The sequence below is a fragment of the Idiotropiscis lumnitzeri genome, chromosome 20, assembly GCF_059441095.1.
Source record: "Idiotropiscis lumnitzeri isolate Australia: NSW breed Sydney's pygmy pipehorse chromosome 20, RoL_Ilum_1.0, whole genome shotgun sequence".
NCBI lineage: Eukaryota > Metazoa > Chordata > Actinopteri > Syngnathiformes > Syngnathidae > Idiotropiscis > Idiotropiscis lumnitzeri.
The window spans coordinates 8,277,498-8,296,640 of NC_142410.1; the positions used below are offsets into that span (position 1 = coordinate 8,277,498).

The 19,143-nt window shown below is 44.2% G+C and overlaps 1 protein-coding gene across 5 annotated transcripts; it reads left to right on the forward strand.

The window, feature by feature from the left end:
- The first annotated feature begins 111 nt into the window (after positions 1–111).
- Positions 112–18,970, forward strand: arhgap17a (Rho GTPase activating protein 17a). Of its 5 annotated transcripts, XM_088285300.1 has the most exons (23): positions 112–653; positions 1,010–1,108; positions 5,399–5,438; positions 7,692–7,796; positions 8,107–8,139; positions 8,524–8,600; positions 8,980–9,091; positions 9,305–9,381; positions 9,596–9,713; positions 10,154–10,222; positions 10,393–10,474; positions 10,775–10,902; positions 11,902–12,013; positions 12,086–12,167; positions 12,301–12,381; positions 12,463–12,576; positions 12,663–12,754; positions 13,428–13,575; positions 13,862–14,137; positions 14,459–14,583; positions 14,699–15,214; positions 15,296–15,317; positions 17,348–18,970. In XM_088285300.1, the coding sequence occupies exons 1-22, from the start codon at positions 601–603 to the stop codon at positions 15,298–15,300; spliced, it is 2,544 nt and encodes an 847-aa protein (XP_088141426.1). In that variant the 5' UTR covers positions 112–600; the 3' UTR covers positions 15,301–15,317; positions 17,348–18,970. The 5 variants fall into 5 exon arrangements, with proteins under 5 accessions (XP_088141426.1, XP_088141424.1, XP_088141427.1 ...); XM_088285298.1 differs by lacking the exon at positions 15,296–15,317; XM_088285301.1 differs by lacking the exons at positions 13,862–14,137; positions 15,296–15,317.
- Positions 18,971–19,143: the final 173 nt, after the last annotated feature.

Here is a 19,143-nt window from a genome sequence, read left to right on the forward strand (position 1 = left end):
AGAATCTTTGGAATGTGGAAAAATAAGAACTAAATATTCGGGCATGACGTGAATCTTTGGATTTTCTCTCTCTCTCTTTCTCTCTCTCTCTCTCTCTCTCTCTCTCTCCGCCCCTCATCCTTCTCGCAGTTCACTCTCTCCTCTAGTCCGGGGAGAAAGCGCATTGACGGATTATTCCACCTCCGACTCGGTTAACGCAGCGTTAGCTCGTCGGCTAGCGGGTGTCACCAACCAAACACCAACCGGGGGACCGTCCGGGACCGGCGGAGGGTGATGAAAGGCCGCTGGAACCGGTGAAACTCGCCCCGCGGCTTCCCTCACGACTTTCATGGCGACAAGCAAATTGGCGGACCATGCCGTCGCACCTCTCTGAAGACATTTCACACTTCGGAAAGGCTAATTTAGAAGCTAGCAAGCTACCAACTCTCGTTAATTGGCTTTCGGCTCAAATGGCTCGCGCATGTTTCCCTTGTCACAGCGACAGCTGGGAAAGTTGAAAAGGGAGAGAGACTGTGTGAACTAAATGCCAAGTTCCATCCAAAGTCAACATTTTTTTCCAAGTGTGAACTTTCGGAGGACTCGACTGCAACGCCACCGAAAATGAAGAAGCAGTTTAATCGCATGAAACAGCTCGCCAATCAAACAGTCGGCAGGCAAGTATCCCAAATGTGCGGTTGTTTACCCCCCAGCCAAATAGCAAGTATGTTTTCACCTTCATCTGACTTTACATGGTGCACACTGGGTTTGCTTTCCTGGCTTTTCTTTTTTTTTTCCCACACAGCAAAATCTTGCTATGGGGCTGTGAAATGAGTGTCACATGAATGGAGACGAGGAGTGTTGTCTCTCATGTAGTTAAATTTGCTTGCTGTGGGGGATTCTTTCAAAGTGTTCAATCACATTGCAGCATCTGGCCAATGAAAATCTGGTACCATCTGGGTATGAGCGACAGAAGGATGTTGGTGTGTCTACTGGCCAAAAGTTAAGTTGCCTCACAATTGTGATGTTCTAGGTTCGAATCTCGGCCCTTCCGGAGCTGGGATAGACATCAAATCCCTGAGAGCCTAAACAGGATAAACGCTATAGAAAATGGATGGATTGGTGTACTGCAGTGAGTAAGGCAGATTATTTGATGATATACAGTTGCTCTTGTATTGGATGTACCTAATTAATTGTCCAAATGGAGTTCCAGCTTGTGCTGGATTTAAAGTTGCTCCACTGGTATGAACAGATACACCACACATGCACATTCCTAACTTTCTGAGTAATTGGGGATGCAATCAAGGTATTAATAGTACCTTATGATTATTCCGTATGAAAATTTACAATCAACATAATCATAATGACGTCATGGATTATGTCTGCAGCTCTTTTTGATTATATAAAAAAAAAAAAACTCGTTCGCAGACATGGTTTGCACTCTTGTTCTGTTTTTAATGGACAGCATGAGTAGCACCTCAAGAGCATGCTTCTAATGTTCACTAAGTACCTTTTAAGAGCCTCTGCAGCTGCTATACTCGTAATAATCTTTCATACAATAAACCAGCTGTAAATTAAATCTGAAAGGAATTTAATGCAGAAAGCAGACACATGCTTGTGAGTGTGTGTGTGTGTGTGCGTGAGAGAGACAGCGCATTACTTTCATGCACAAAGCAGTCTCCTTCCTTCCCTCCGAGCATCGAGCAAACCTTTTAGGTGAAGGTGCTGCCCGCTTGTATTTCCGTGTCCGCAAGGAGCAGCGAGGCCGTCTCGGCTGCCCCCTGAGTTCCTGTGATTGTGCGAAGGCAGAATGCTATGTCCAGCACGCAGCCCCTGAGAGGAAATCTCTCCTTCTGCTCTTTTTTTTTTTTTTTTTTTTTGCAAACAGGAAACTGCCTCCCAGAGACAAGCTACTGCTTTCTAGTGAGAGAACGGTTGGCAAGATTGATGCGTGGAATGAAATTTAAGTGGAGTCGAAGCGGCGTGTCCTCCATACACGGAGCGGGGTTATTTCAGATGGCGGTCCATGAACTCCTTGGCCTCTTATTGTACGTCGTAGTAAAAATCTGCTGTTTAGGATCTAGTCACAGGACATAAAGGTGTAAAGTCCGGTGAAAGAGAACCTGAGATGAGCAAGTCCGCTTGTAAAACATGACCTGAGGGTGAGGTGAAACTGTGAGAAACTTGTTCATACTCATCTTTTTGCCACACAAACTCATGATTCAGGTTGTTTTGGTCATTTTTTTCAAACCAATTCTAACTAGAACAGAGCTGAATAGCTGCGATTAATTGGCTACAAGTCCGAGGTGTACTCCACCTATGGCTCGCGGGCCATTTGCGGCCCGCTAGGTGATATTATGCGGCCCATGCCTTGACATTTTAGTTTGGGATGTATGTGGTTTTATTTTATTTTTTTTAATCACTTTTGGGCTACCATTGTTCAAGCTCGTAACATTGCACCAATTTGTGTCCCAATTTGTCATAATTTTCATAATTTTTTCAATTCATAATTTGCAACCATCCGCCTTCACTCACGTTCTAAACGGTCGTGCCGTATAATCCTTTCTGATGCCTCGGCTCGCTCAGCGTTAGGCAATCTGGAATAATTCCGTGTCGGAAGTTCGCCTTCCACCTGACTCAATGGCACATTTGAATAAAGCGAAAATGGGTGTTTCCCTGGGTGTCAAGCGACTCTGCCCCAGGGGACAGCAAGGTGTGTCAGCTGTTTATTTGGTTTAATGGCAAGCAAAATAAGACGGCGTTTTGTTTAACCAGAAACGTTTGGTTTTCATCCAATTGTAATGGGTGAGTCCGAAAAAACACCTTGAGGCGTTGTTTAAAAATTGGCAGTAAATTCTAAAATGTCAGTTCACACTGGGTAATATCATAATAATAGTTCAGAACATTGTTTCTTTCATTCATTTCTCTTATGTATGGAGATTTTCTTTTTTAATCCACATTTTAAAACCAGGAAGTGGAACTGAGCCCTCTCCTCATTTTAGCGGATTTATAAAGTGACGCGTGTGAAATAAACCGACCCAAGCTTTGATTTGCTGTTGCACGACGAATATAATTCTAAATATTTACGCCCTGCACACTTGGACATATCGAGCGCTAGACGGATAGCTCTCACGGCGAGTTGCATTAGAGGAAACTATATGGCCCGAGTCCCTCAATTATTCCCCCGGTTGCTTTCATCCTCGTCGAGTATCCGTTACCGTGTGCCGCAAGCTGCCAACTGTTGCAAACAGAAAGACGCTCCCTACTCCTCAGTGTCGCTGATAGTGCGGCGTGTCTGCGAACAGAAGCTCTATTGTGCTTCCGGTGGCAGTATTCTCTTACTCTACTTCCACTTTTGGTGGTGGATCGCCATGGTTACCATTCCCAATTGGCGTGAACGGTGGTCAAGTAGTCAGATGGAGTGTGCGGTGACATTGTTTCTTTAAAGGCTTCAATTTACTGTCATGGGGGGGGCAGCTTCTCTTCACTGTCGGTCAGCTGATGCCGGCGTGATCATTGTTTTGTTTGTTTGTGGTGGTTTGTCATCTTTCAAGGCTGCATGGGGACAATTGTTTTTATTTATTTATTTATTTGCAACAGTGTTACCGGGACATAAATGTAATTAGAAATCAGAAATTATTTAAATAATAGCATATGGAGTGATCATCCAAACGAGGGCTGGGCGATTACCGATGCCCAGTATCAGTATCGGGTACTCATGAAGGCTGCCGATATCAGCTACCAATACTTAAGGCAAAAAAAAAAAAAAAAATGGATATCAGTGTGTCCTCCTCACCAGTGGTGGCGCTAGACATTAATTGAAATTTTATGTATCAAAAGTAAAAGCGTTTCAGTCCAAACGTTTTTTTAAATGATCGTTATTGTTGGATTCTTTTATTTTTTTTGTCGATTCAGCGATATGTTACTGCACATTTCTATATAAGACACGTTTCCCGTTTGGTATTTTGATTCACATTCAAGACTCTTTGCCTGTAAAATGGACCAGATGCACTGTGGTGTGTTTAAGGAACTCATCCGTGGTGGGAAATTGTATTTGCGGCCACGGCGAGTCAAAGATTCACGCTGGAGCTTAATTTCGGTCTGAAGGGTGTTTCCCCTAAATTCATCAAAGAGTAGCGAGGTTCGTTGCCATTTAGCGATCCAGAGCATGCTTCGATGGTTAACTTTCAAATGTTTGGTTAAGAATGTCGGGTTACAGGCTCAGCATGTTTGATGACTACATCAATTAGCATTTAAACCAAACCACATAAACGCCTCGTCTGAATGTGAACACCACAACAAGGAGTCCCACACTGCGGCTTCACAATCTCACTCTGGTGTGTGCTCTTTTTTTTTTTTTTTTTCCTGTACATTATTCTGCAGCTCCTTTCTCTTGCCTGTTACCTCACCAGAGGGGAAAAAAAAAAGATTTCCATGTATTGGCTTTACATTACTTCACAGTTTGTAACCCCCCCCCACCAGCAGCCCTGAACCTCAGTATTTGTGTTTCTTTCCATGGAACCCCCAAACTATCCTCCCAGTCTGTGCCTGCTCGCTGCCTCCATGTTAGTAATGGAAAGCAGCTGTTCTCCGCTCCGATGAGGTTACTGCAGTTCATCAAGACCACAGTCTGTGAGGGAGAATTCATTGAAAGCTCCTCTTACCCAAATTGCAGGCTCGAGAGTGTCTACAGGTTTGGCCTTACCTGCCTCATCATGTTTGGCGACAGGACTTGTTGAGGGGAAAGTGAGTCGCGTTAAAACGGCTGGTGTAAAATGTTACACTTAATATTGCAATCACACGTATGGAGAATGGATTTAATTTTCAACGTTTGATATCCCACGCGCATTCGCATTGCTATGTTAGCATTATACGACGATTATAGTCGTCTTTGGCAGTTAGAAAAGGTCCAATCGGTAGCGATCAACTCATTTGGAGGTGTTGATAAGCAAGCATTACTTGCTCCCGTATCCTCTCCGTTGAAGTGAATTTAATCTGTCCGACCTCACCAGGCCCAACTATTAGTCTCCTAATAATAGGCTCGGGCAGGGCACTGCTATGTTGTTGCTCTGCATGCGTGAGTCATCACATACTAACTGGAGCTGAAGCAACTCCCTGTTTGACCGCCACCGTTTGAACCCGTGCCATGCTTCCTCTATTAGTATTTCCTTGAAGACTATTTTACACGTTTTTTTTTTTTTCCTTGATCTGGAGTTGTGTAGCCGTTTGAGATTGGTTTTATCAGATAAAGTTCCCAGGGAATTCGAGTTCAGTGCGCAGACCGGTTATTTCGGCAGCACAGTCCACTCCTTGCACATGTTTTCATCAGACGTAAACTGAAATGAAGCATGGCCCATGTTGTCTTTTGTCGCTGGCTGTCTGTACTGATTGCTTCCTCTCTGTTTTTCTTTCTCATCCGCAGAGCGGAGAAAACAGAAGTTCTCAGTGATGACCTTTTACAGGTAAACCATTAAACTGACTTTGGGGAGCTGGGACCAGTTCTGACCTCATCTAGGGAAAGGCTGCATCTGTTGGGTGTTGACCGCACTTTAATGTTTTTTTTTCTTTTTTTTTTCTCCTCCAACCCACTTGTCTTCCCATACAACCAAATTGTGTCCTTTACTCATTTAATCCTGGAAATTATCACGAGAGGAAGCCCCTCAATTCCAGGGTTTTTCTGGATTTTGAATGATTTTTTTTTTTTTAGAACATTGTGTTCTAATGCTATAAAAACACAGAGCTATGATGCCAAAAAAAAAAGGCAAAGACGTAGAAATACGTCTTTGGGAGGCGGGACTACATATTTTTCTATGTCTTGCGGATTGAATGAGTTAAATACATTTTGTGCTGTGCACAAATCTGGATTCACAGGAAACTTAAAAAAAGGTCATCAAAATGGAAGATATTTAAATGTAAGAAGTGCCTGGGGCTGCATGTGGATGCTGCCGCATGTTAAAAATGTGCCCGTTGCCGTCTGGCTCAGTTGTGTCTCTCTCGAGGAAGCAGGTGGGGTTGACGGCGCCTAATTGCGGCTGCTCAGCAAAGGCATTCCAGCCACGACGCTCCTTTGTGCGCAACTGGGTGTTGTCGTCAATGCAAGCAAAACAAAACGTGTTGGTTTGGCTTTGACGACAACAACAGTCCTCACAGTACACGAACACACTTTTGTTTTGTAAGCGACACGTCAGCAAATGTCGCCCTTCAACCGTTCGGTAACATGGGTGTGATTGGATGGAAATGATTACACAACCCTCGAGGCAAAAGGAAGGAAATGGCTTTATTTTACGATATCTGACAATTGACTTTCACTGCTCCTCTAAGACGGCTTGGCTACTTTTGGAATCCGCTGTTGACCGGCCTCAGCTACACTTCAGCAAATAAATTAGTCTTGACATTTAAAATCTCCCTGAGTGAGTCATGTATTTATTTATTTTTGTCATTTTTCATTCCACACCTTTCTCTTGGAAACCAATAACCAAATCCAGGCAAGCAGGACAGACATTTTCTTTGTCTTTTTCCAAATGTGGGATTCCCTGGCCCGTAGTACGTCATGGGATTGTCCGCTTTTGTTTAACTCATCAGAACTGGCGTGACACACCCTGCTGGTACCCTTTCGAGGCGCACAACAGAAATTCTGCTATGGGGTTCTGTATCCTGTTTTGAAAGGAAACCATTTCCTAGTGATGCATAAGCCAAACACTTCCAATACATAGATGTGTGATTTTTTTTTTCTTCCTCCTCCTACTGCGGCGCGAAGGGAATCCCTGTCTTGTTTTTGTGCCAAGTACATAACCGCCTTCAGTCTTCACAACGTTACAAGGCGATATAGCTCTCGTGTTTTTGCCTGTGCGTTTGGTGAGGTTGTACTCGGCCCAGCTGTTTTGGGAATGCCGGGGCCCTCCGTGGGTCACATGTGACGTAAGACCGCGAGAACAGTGGGAGGCAAAAAAAAAAAAAAAAAGGGAGACAGGCCGGCTTATGGAGGCGGATATCTGCTGTGGAATTCTGACTCTGTTCTGTTTTTGGAACACAATTGTCTGGTATTTGCGTGATCCTCCCTTTTGCATCTTGGCTCCGTTCGAGCTCCGCTTGCCCTCCAGATAACCATGGAACCACCCAACCCAGCTTTCTTCTTCCTTTTAGCGATGCCAGATTTTCAGGAGATAATTAGTGAGCTTTTCCATATTCTCCTGACGAAAATCCCGCGCACATTGTTGCCACTGGCCGTTCCCAGTGGCGCATCTGGCATCACAAGGACAGTGCGCAGCTTGACTTGGCCTCCGCCCAAAATAGCCGCGACTCCCATCATTGACCAGCTAATCAATGACAGTATTCTATCTCAAAACACAGAGCGGATCTGTGTCGCTGGGCCGAGGACAGGACTGAGCCTGTGCCACCCCCAACGGCTTTTTAAACACTAATGAACGCCTGCTCACAGCACAGCGACCGTCGCTATGGAAACACTTCCGATGAGCTCTTTAAAGATAACATTCCAGCGTTGCTCTGCGGCAATCGCGGTTGAACTCTGAACTCCCCTCAAGGCAGATGCAAATCAAAATCTATACCCGCCACCTAAACTCATTAACCGTCCGTGCACCGGCGTTTTCTTTCTGGTTGTGATTTTCAACGACGTGTAAAATGTCAATAATTCACCAAAATGGAGTCCACTGAGCCAAGAAGATATTTGCTAAGTATTATTCCATCTTGTTGACCAGATTGAGCGGCGGATGGAGTTGGTGCGCGTGGTGTCCCACAACACACACAAGAAGATGGTGTCATGTCTACAGGGACACATCGGCGCAGATGTGGAGAAAAGACACGTGAGTCCGCTTTTTGACACCATCATGGGGCCTGTTAGCGCCTGTTGGGACCATTTTGGGAATTTGAACAGTGTTGCTGAGATTTATGAAAATAGATTCACAATCCTATCTCCTCATTTATTGCAAATTGCAATTTTTTTTTTTTTTTACTGAAGTGTAGTTTGTGGTTTCAAAACAGTTCGAGGCTCTAAATTCAAATCCTTGAACAAATGAGTAAATGCAACTTTCCCCGTCACGGTTTTCATTGCATCTGACATATGGAAGTAGACGTGATGTATCTTTTGTGTTTTCAACCCAACATGCACGACAGTCCGTACCACGCCTCTATACAGGAAACGGCCAGGTAAAGAAAACCAAACCAGTCCTCCATGACATCTTTTGAGCTCTTTCTATTCACTTTCACTCGAGTCTTGCATGACTGGATTGTATCGCACCTTTTTGTACAACTTGCCTGTTTTCAAGGTGCTTGGGTAGAACTCTGCATTTTATCGATTCACTTCAAACCGGCGTCGCCTCTTGTTATCCTCTTCTCCGAACGCTCGCTTCCTCTTCCTGACTTTGTGAATGCGCCGCTCGCTCAATGGAAAGTCTTGATGACGTTTCCATTGGCCTCAACTTCACGCTCTTGACTAGAAACGTGGACTGTCGCTGATTTTTCAAGTGCCTCACTTTGAGACTAATCATTGTTTGCATCTGCCTCTCTTCCACACAAACGTATCCGCCGCAGAAAAAGCTTCCGCTGACGGCGTTGTCCCAGGCTATGGTGGAAGGTGGAAACCAGCTGGGTGAAGACTCTTTAATCGGGTGAGCTGATCGTTGATTGACACTATAGAATAGATAATCTTTTCCTCCTCTGTGGCAACTGTGACGATACACGTCAGATGCTGTCGAGGGAGTGTGAATGATGATTTTCAGATAATGGAGCTTTGAGGTTTTGCACAAAACAGGATGTAAAAAAAAATGAATCTGAAAGTAGTTGGCAGTCACATGTTTGTCTGGGAATAATGAGGAAGAGAGAGTGCCTCACCACGTCTTCTCATGTATGTGATGCTTTCTTCACTATTTCTCAAAATCGCAAGTTCCCCCCCAAAAAAATTGGTTTGTATTTTCTTTCCAGTTTGCCAGTCGCAGTCGCTCTTAATTAAAAAACGCTCCTTCCCTTTTTACCGTTACGTGTTGACAGGAAGATGATGGAGGTGTGCGGGGACGCCGAGAGTCGTCTGGCTTCCGAACTGATGCAGCACGAGCTGCAGATAGAGAAAGACGTCCTGGATCCTCTCAGCCAGCTTGCGGAGGTTAGAATTCTCCAAAAGTAGCTGGTCGTAAATCACATTTTGGAACACACACAATCAGAATAGCATCTGTTTAAAAGAAAGAAAAAAAAATAAATAAAAAAAACAAAAAAAAAATATATTTATATTTATTTATTTATATATATTATTTATTTATTTTTATTTTTAGGTTTAGCTTTTTGATTGACTGTGTTTTTTTTCTTTGGTTTCTTGAAGGTGGACATCCCCAACATTTTGAAACAGAGGAAGCAGTTAGCCAAATTGGTGTTGGACTACGATTCTGCCAGAGCGAGGTGTGTCTCATCTCTATTGAGTTGTAGTAAAAAAAAAAATAAATAAATAAATAAAAAAAATCCCTGAATGTCAAGTTGTGTTTTAGGAGTTAAATATTGAATTGCTTGTCTTTGCTCACTATGGCTATGAAGTTTATCCTGATAGAAGGCTTCTAATCCTCACGTATGAAGTTGCCATTGGACAATCTGTGTGTGTGTGTCTCTCCAAACCCAGATGGTTGCAGGCGACCAAGTCAATAATCTCAGGAACAAACACTCAAGCACTGACAGCCAAAGCTGACCTCCTCAAGGAGGAGGTGGACGAGGCCATGAACAAAGTGGAACAATGCAAGGTATCGAAGTTTGCGTGTGGAAGCGAGCGAGCGAGCGACAACTTGTGCAACTTTGTATCCTGGTCGGTCAGCGAATATGCAGGCCGCCTGTCGTTTATAGTCTGCCGGGCCAAACATTTCAACTGTGAAGTTATTACAGCAGCCGGTGAACATTCCAAGAACTTTCGGGCCTTCCAACCCAGTTTGCTGACGCGCGCGGATGTCTCAAAATTGCCCCGTCAGCTCACGCTGCCCACGCGCTCGTCTGCCGCCATTGACGTTGCTCATTGGTGCGTTTTAATGTCGTTCTGCTGCAGGATGGATGTTCGGTTTACTGTGTCCCCCCCCCCCATCATTTTCCTCCCGCAGGACGACTTATGACTCACATAGTCACGTTAGTGCCCACCAAAGTGCCACTTGAAATATTTGATAACTAACTCACCATGTGTTTCTCCTACCAGGACCAACTTGCCGCAGACATGTACAGCTTCTTCTCAAAAGAAGGAGATTATGCCTGCTATTTCCTAACGGTGAGTTAAGTGAGTCCACCATGCTTTGACGAGTAAAAAAAAAAAAAAAGTGCTCGCATGGCCTCCGTGGGAATGCCCGCAGCTGTCGTGTTACTTTAAAAGCCGAGCTGTTTGCTTTGTCTCGTTCTGCAGCCTTCATCATTTTCTCTTCTTCTTTTCTCTTCCCGTAGCTCCTTGAAGCTCAGGCTGAATACCACCGAAAATCTCTCACGTTACTGGAGAGCGTTTTGCCAACCATCCAGGCTCAGCAAGGTAAATTCACCTTTGCAAAAAAAAAAAAAAAAAAAAATTGCGACTATCGCAATATGAGACCTCAATATGTGTAGTGCAGGAAAAAAAATTCATCCACATGTGCCCGTTGCACAATATCTGACACAGGCGTAAACACAAAACATGTGCACAATCAGTCCTGCTGACTTCGTAGTTCACCTAAACTGTTGACCTCACATATCTGCTGACGAGACCGATTCCGGGCCACACCAGTTTGACAGTCGAATGTCGGCTATCGTCTTTTCATAAGAAGCGGTATTGAATTTCCCATTTTCTGTTCAGATTCATGGATTGAGAAGCCCGCCTTTGGCACCGCGCTGGATGAACACCTGAAAAGGAGTGGGCGGGAAGTCGCCTTGCCCATCGAGGCTTGCGTCATGATGCTATTAGAGACTGGCATGAAGGAAGAGGTAATGGAGCCAGAGGAATTTGCCGTTTAAATGTCACGTGGCTTTCATTTGGTTTTACCAACCGCACCGAGTACTGGACTTTAAGGCAAACTTTTTGATTGGTGGGCCACAATGGGTTCTATTTTTTTTTTTTTTCAAGTTCAGCGGGCCGGATTAAAACATTTAACGGGCCGCACGTGGCCCCCGGGCCGTAGTTTGCCCACGCCTACTTTAAGGTATGACACCCAAAGTTTCCAACCGAAGCGCTTTAAAGCTTTGATTGGTAAAACCAGCTTGGTCATGTGACTACTGTTCCAAACCATAATGAAAATTCAATTTGAATTTAACCCGCTTTGCGGAGCTTAAATTGCAGAATTCGTTTATTTTCCTCAAATTGGATTTGTGGTTTCCACTCACCAGTTACTGTGACGCTCCCTTTCAAAGACGAATTGTCCTATAAAAAACACCTGTGTTGCGTTTAGGAGTTGTTTTGCGACCTTAAAAAAAAAAAATCGTCATCATCCTTGCCACCAGTCAGTGGAAACCACAACAGATGGTAACATTGCACTTTCATTGTTTAAAGATGATCTTGCCGCCAGTTAATTTCCCCTCTGAATTTTTTTTTTCCCTGCTTGCTCAAAACCTGACCACTCACCCGTTTGTTTTGCTGCCCAAAGTCAAACGAGAGCTGACGTAGCTCATTAAAACTCACACGGAGCCGTGGTCGCCGTTAACAGCTCCGCGAAGCGAGAGCGAGCTGAAAATAGCTCGTTCACATGTAGCTTGCCGGAGATGAGCGGATACTCTTCAAGTGTAAACAGGGGAAACTTTGACGCAATTCCCACAGCCGCCCGCTCCACCAGCATGATGATTGATGAAAAAGGTGCTGATGTCCGCTCCTGAAAATAAATTTAGAATACAATAGAGTCAAATTGTCTCCTCCTCATAATTCCGATTCCTAAATGTGAGTCTGCGTTTGTACAAGAAAGAGTTTCAACTTTTATTTTTCGTGTGCGTCAGGGTCTATTCAGAATCGCCGCTGGGGCATCCAAGCTGAAGAAGCTCAAGGCGGCGCTGGACTGTTCCACCTCACAATTGGAGGAGTTCTACTCTGACCCGCACGCTGTTGCTGGTATGACCCAAACTAAATTTGTCTACCGGTAACACAAATGTGAAATATTTATTTGTGGACGTGCAATTTCAGGAGCGTTGAAGTCCTACCTGAGGGAACTCCCTGAACCTTTATTGACCCACCAGCTTTACGATGAATGGACCCAAGCGTGCAGGCAAGGACATGAATACAAATGTCGCGTTCCTAAAACCATTTTTTTTATTTTTTATTTTATTTTTTAGAATAGACAGATATTATCGGTATGTTTCTACGTACCATGCTTGACTCGTGCTCTTTCTTTGTTTCAGTCTATCAGATTCAGACAAGAGGCTTCAGGCTCTTTGGCTCGTATGCGATAAGCTACCCAAGAACAACAAAACCAACCTGAGGTGACCTCGCCCTCAATTCCAACAATGCTTTACTGCGGTCTCTAATCGTTTAGTTGATTTGACGTTGTCGTGGACATGCAGGTATCTGGTGAAGTTCCTCGCTAAACTGGCTCAGGACAGCGAGGTCAACAAAATGACTCCTAGCAACATTGCTATTGTCCTCGGACCCAATCTGCTCTGGGCCAAGACGGAAGGGTGAGTAAGTCGTTAGGTTACTTGATACGATGATGAACGTATTTATGTTCTATTTTTTTTTTTTTTTTTTTTTTATGGACTCAAAGGAGTTTGGCAGAGATGGCTGCGGCTACATCTGTTCATGTGGTGTCCATAATAGAACCCATCATCCAGCACGCTGACTGGTTCTTTCCCGAGGGTAAGGATCTCTCGTTACAATGTTTATTTTGCCCTGGAGAGGTTTGGAGCTTGCCACTTAACATCAGGGATGATCAACTGTCTAGAGCAGGTGTGGGCAAACTACGGCCCGGGGGCCACATGCTGCCCATTTAACGTTTAATCCGGCCCACAGAACTTGAAAAAAATTAAATGAATAAGCCTTGTTAATGTTTTATTTTCTAAATACTGTGGTGTGTCAAAGACAGATAATTTGTTGTTATGCTTTTGCTCACTTTCATGTCAAATTAAATGTTTTTTTTTTTTTCTCAAATGAGGTGAGGTTACCAAAACACTCCATCCATCTGCTCATGGTCAAATTTTAGAACCCATTGTAGCCCGCCAATCAAAAAGTTTGCCCACCCCTGGTCTAAAGAATTTACTTTAATTTTTATTTAATTTGATTTTTTTTACAGTTAGCATATTTCCAAGACTCAAGAATTGTATCTTGGGGTTGTTTTGTTCATGGGCCATTTTTTTTATTCAAGTAGATTCTAACTTTTTTCTCATGAAATCCGAAACAATTTATTGGCCCGAAGATCCAGAAAGCCAAGAAAAGCTGAAATCACTTTAAGGACCTGATAACGTTTATCCGATGTATGCAACAAGACTGGCAAAAATATTTTATCTTCAAAATAAATATCTTTATCTTTCAGATGTGGACTTCAACGTGTCTGGCATGTTTGCAATGCCTGTACCCTCATCCAACCATAACAATCATCTGGATTATGACAGCGGCACGATTGAGAGGAAGAGACCGGGCAGTCTGGTGGGACCCGAGACAGACGCAAGCCGCAAAGACAGGTAAATAATCGCATTTCATATCTGGCTTTAATTCAGTTTGCTTTTCCTGGCATTGGTTTTACTTCCTGACTGTTTGACTCACGGGTGATTAGAGTTCATAAACTCCTATCATTTCTCATATCTTTGCATTTTTTTTTTTATTTGACGTTCAATGCTAATCCCACTCACACTCTGTGGTCGCTCTTGATTTAAGATGATTGTTCTTCCGGTGTAACCATTGCTCTTCTGATCACTCCTGTGGTGTTGTCTGTTTGTCTCCTTCACTTTCTCACCGCCGCCCCAATAGCACCTCTAACAAGCATTCGGACCACACCAACCGTAGAGGCAGTACCACCTTAGGTAGAAAGCAGCACACCTCACCCGCCTTCCAGCCTCCTTTACCCCCCGTGGAGGCTCCGGGGCAGGGACAAGGCGGCGGGCAGGTCCCGCAGCCCTCGGCTGAGCCCCAGCCGCAAGCTTCGCCGGGGGCGGCGGGGCCCGACAGCCCCCATAGCTTGACGCAGGGTCTCGCCACACTCACTGCCGCTCAGCTGCTTCTGGCGCAGCACACGGAGGAGCTCAGGTAAGAGCTGCTTGATTGACTGGGCTGCTCTCGGAGAGTGTGAGAGACCACGCGCTTTTACGATGGATTGTAGTTACAAGATTTAGCATTTTAGCTTGCTCAGTTGGTGTTGAGTCAGGAAAGTTTTTGTGAGTGCCCTATAAGTGCAAAATGAAATTGGAAGTTTTTGCGAAAGGAGCAAACAAACTTTACATTACAGTTACCAAAAATATACAGATTGCTCTGATAATTTTGGGCAAGCAGCCTCAACTCAGCTCAGACAAACCTGATTTGGTATCGGAGCCTCTTAATAGAGTTTCACCTTCTTTTCCCTCCATCAAGCAACGCAAAACTGCGAGACCCAACAACCGCCTCGACCCCCATCCTCCAGCGGAACGGTTCTGGATCTGGGAGCCAGGTTGCCGGCCAGATGGGCACCGCGACCAGTCCACATATGTCGCGCCGAGGTGAGACCACCGACCTCATATAGCACCAAAGCAATCACAGTTAGTTTTAGTTGACGCCTCCCATATTTTAAACTTACAAAAATACTTTCACTTAATGTTCTTCATTAATCCTCAGTTATCAAGAAACAGGCACCCGCTCCCCCCAAGCCACCAAATCCTCCGCCAAGCCAGCCCTCTACTTCAGCCAACTCATCCCAGCCCCTAAGTCCCACTCCGAGACCCCTGTCCGGCCACTCCCCAACCTCCTCCACGTCCCCCAACTCTCAGATATACAGCACGCCCCGGCGCCACTCTAGTAACCAGCCGCCGATCCAAGCCCCCAACCATCCGCCCCCGGAGCCGCCGACGCAAGCCAGTTCTCCCAGTCAGCTCACTGGGGATCCTCTGAGCGCCGACCCCTCGCCGCCAGAATCCCCCACCCCTCCGGATACCCCTCCGCCCCCCGCTCCCGCCAGCCCGGACGCCGCTCAGGTCACCCCCACTTCCCCGTCCCCTTACCAGACGGGCTCGCTCCCCCGACCGCGGCCCGTCCCCAAGCCCAGGAACCGGCCCAGCATCCCCCCGCCGCCGCAGCCCAGCACCGTGGCCAGCGACACCAACGGGATCTGCAGCACCGTTTATAAGATGATGGGTGAGCGGCTTTTCTAAACCTCATCTTTCCTCCTCCCGCTCGATTACTAATGGTCACGTGTGCGTTGTAACACCTCCGCAGGGTAAAGAAGCTCGTGTGAGAGGTTTGTAGTTTACTGACATGCACTTTTGTGTCACCGCGGCCATTCGACACCGCCCGCCTGTCCCCTTCTTCGTGTATCGCACGTATCATGTATCACCTCCATGCTGCACATGACTCATGAAACTGATCTGTTAGAAAACATAAAGCGCTTTACGGACGCTCATTTTTAACCTAGTGTGGAATATGGGTCATAATTTGTTTTACAGTTGTGGCCGTGTCAGCATGAAGCATGTGCAGCCCTGACATGTATCATATTTCCTCAAAAGTGACCAATATATTAGTGTTTGTGTGTATTCTATATACTTAAATTTGTGTGTATGTGTGCGTGTGTGTATATATATATATTTTTTTTTTTATTTTATTTTTTTTTATTTTTAAAATGTTTTTTTTTATTTTTTTTTAATTATTATTCTACATTTTTTTAATCCAATAAATTTCGATAGGCATCACTAATACGTGGATTTTTGCTGTTCAGCAGGACAGCCCGGTCAAATGCCCAAATCAACAAGTGTAAAAATAAAAAACGTAAATGCCATTCCTTAAAAAAAAAAAAAAGGTTTCCCAGCAGGAAAATTAAAGCAGGTTGTACCACTCGGGTAGCTGTAATTTAATGATTTAATTTTAGATTTCTTGTGGTCAGGCAAATCATTAAGAGAAGTTCTATTACCTGGCTAACAAGTTCAGCCTAAATTCAACCTTTGTCGTCGCCGCTTTCTGGTGTGGCGTGTCTAAAATTAGCTGATCAGGCCGGGAATCTTTTAAAGTGAAATTTAAATGTCACACTAGGAAGTGGGGGCAGCCAAAAAATATTAAATATGATTATGCATCTATAATAAGAGTTTTAGAAATTATAATCCTGCCGCAATAATAATGTTCTCTCAATTATTTTTGTCAATATGTCCAAAATGACACAAATAGAAATTGAAACTTGACTACTTAGTCACTTTGAGGAAATACCGTATTTACAACACAGCATTCATCTCACATGTCGTCACAAGTCCCATCCATCACAATCTTTTCTCCCCCACCACTCATCTCTCGGCTTCTTTGCTTGCTGTCACCCCAAAGCCAGCAGCGCCACCTTCTGTTAGAACTCCCCATAAACAGCAGTGAAGCTCTTGGGTGAAATATTACTCCATCTTCACAGGCTGCACTAGTAACACGACGACGTCCTGCTAGTAGGCATGTGTCACACAATGATATCGTTCTCAATGATCCAATTTTAGTCTTCCACTCGCACTACTAGTGAATTGCTAGATGTTTTACTAAAACATTGTCTCACAAGCAGGACTAGTAGCCTGAAGTTGCCAACTAGCGCTGTTTGAGCATTAAAGTACATGTACTAGTACATTCTTTCTCCTCACTAATAGGACTGCTTTGGCAACTAGTATGGCAACATTACATTACTAGTGAGGCAAAACTGTCCACTGGTTGACAACGGCATGCTACTAGTGACAAGATACTAACGCTTAACATCGAGCATTTAACTAGTTTTAGCACGCAATTGTTAACTAGTGCACATTTCTGCCTCGGGTCTAACATGTAAACATGGTTGTCCTAGCAGTGAAGACTTAGTGTACTAGTAGCTGAGTCTTAAGATGGATATTGAATCGATGTTTAAATCGGAAGAATACTAGTGAGTGGCCTACTAGGAAAATATGCTCTACTAGTAGCTGTACCATTTATTTGATATCTTTGATAAGGAGGTTACTAGTGTGTGACACATGCCTACTAGTTGGCTCGAGTTGTCTTGCAAGTGTAGCACATTAGTTTATATTGGACACTAGTAGTGGAACTAACACTACTAGTGCACTGAATTGTCTTACTAATGATGACAAAAGAGCGCACTAGTATATTAAGCAAATCGAATAGATGCTCTAGGGCTTTCTTCACTCTCATGCTGTTCCACGTTTGTCGTCGGGGGGCTTTTGTTTACGTCTCGTTTGGATTCGAAACACACGGGTGGACTAACACGTGACGTTTTGTGCCTTGAATTGTGCGTTAACTCTTATTCTGGTGTCTCGTCTTTAGACGCGGCGATGTCCTTCAAAGCGCAGAGTCGGACTCCGATGCCGGAGTTCAGCGCGGACCAGCAGCCGGCGCCGGTCTCGGCGCCGTCGCCTCTCAGAGACTGTGAGCTGGAGAGCGAGAGCACCGTCCTATAAGGGAGGACGCGCACTTCCTCTTTTTATGTACACACTCACGCACACACACTGTTTTGACTTTTGAGGGGATTTGCGTGCTTGTCTTTTTTCCAAATATTTTACCAAACATCCACGCAACAATACTCCGTTTTCGGTCGTAGCCAAACTAACATCGGCGTTAGTTGGCAAACAAAAGATGCTGATGGGCTACTTTTGGGATTTTGTTGTTTTTTTTTTTTTGTTTTTTTTTAATCTTGAAAATGGCCTTAGAACATGAAATGACAAATGTATTCTTCAGCGGGTGGAACCAAAAAACTTTGTGGTGACTGCAGGTTTCCAGTCATCTCAAACACTCAATTAATTTTTCCCCCCCCTTTCCATCTTTTCTCTCGCTCTTGTATTTATTTACCTACCGAGTTGAAACACACACATTCCCTGTGGCTACACACACTTGTGCCAGTCAGTACGTGTAAATAAAGCCTTAATAGGATGGACGCGTTGTACTTTTGCCGTGTGGAGAGCATTTATTGATATTCATCTTAAGGTTGTCACTCATAATTCGGGAGTACTCGTCATTCTACTACCGCACAGATTTGTCTTACTAGCGACGTTAAAAGAGTTTGAGTACATTGACCTTAATATTAATATTGAATAAACGCTTTCCATCTTATTTTGATTATTATTATAATTTTTTTTTTTTTTTTACTGCAGTATTTCCGAGAAGCTGTCTTGGTGTTTCAGGGATGTCATAGGAAGGTGTCGTAACCCTCTCGTGGTGTAGCAGGGCGGTCTCCTTAAAAACGTGTTGCGCTTTTTCTTTTTTTTTTTTTTTTTCCTCCAGGGGGTGTTCTGAGCGTAAAGTAGCGGGGTTCGCCGCCCGCCCCGAACCGCAAGCTGTCAGTATTTTTGCCTTTATTCGAGTGGGATGAATGTAAGCGGAAGGATTTTCTGTAAAAAAAAAAAAAAAAGCCTCTTTGTCTCAAGCTAATGTTGCACATAAGCGCAGGCCATGAAACATTTTTTTTTTTTTTTTTTTAAACTCCCCACTGAGCTGAGAACACCTAACGCGGTGCCACCTCGGTAGTGACGTGTGGGCCAAAAAAATTGTATCCAACGGACAAGATTATTCTCTTTATCTCGCTCTCTCGTGTACTGCAGAGGTCCGGTTCCTCGTGAATCGACACAAAAAAGGTACAAATGGAGAAAGTCTTGGATGCTGCAGTTGCCCTGGAAATATGTGATCCCCCCCCCCCTTCAGAGACAATCAAATATCCCCCGTTTCTCCTCTGCTCCTGTCACTCAATGCCTTAGCCCCGCCCCCTCCACTTCTCAACCCTGCACATCGAGACCAACAAATGCCATTAAACTAGAAGTGATGATGCTGCGTTTTTAAGCTCTATAATTTTTGTATGTTTGTCGTCTGGTGAGGCGAAATATGGGATAAAATATGTTATATGAATGCTTGGTTATACACCCTTTCCAAAGAAAATAAAGTATATGAAGAACTCAAGTCTTTAGAGGTTCTCTTCTTTTTCAATATTTTTTTCCGTCCCTTTTTTAAAAAAAAATATATCAAGTTTGCCCACCTTTATATGCATTTACGTCCAGCTTTTCCAAAAAAAAAACACAAAAAAAACAAATTGTTTTTGTGGGTATGAAATGTAAAAAAAGTGAAATTCCAGC

Coding starts and splice junctions, on each gene's coding strand:
- arhgap17a (XM_088285298.1), top strand. CDS start 601: ATGAAGAAGCAGTTTAATCGCATGAAACAGCTCGCCAATCAAACAGTC. Junction 7,797..8,106: donor CAGATGTGGAGAAAAGACAC/GTGAGTCCGCTT, acceptor CATGCACGACAG/TCCGTACCACGCCTCTATAC. Junction 13,576..13,861: donor GACGCAAGCCGCAAAGACAG/GTAAATAATCGC, acceptor CCGCCCCAATAG/CACCTCTAACAAGCATTCGG.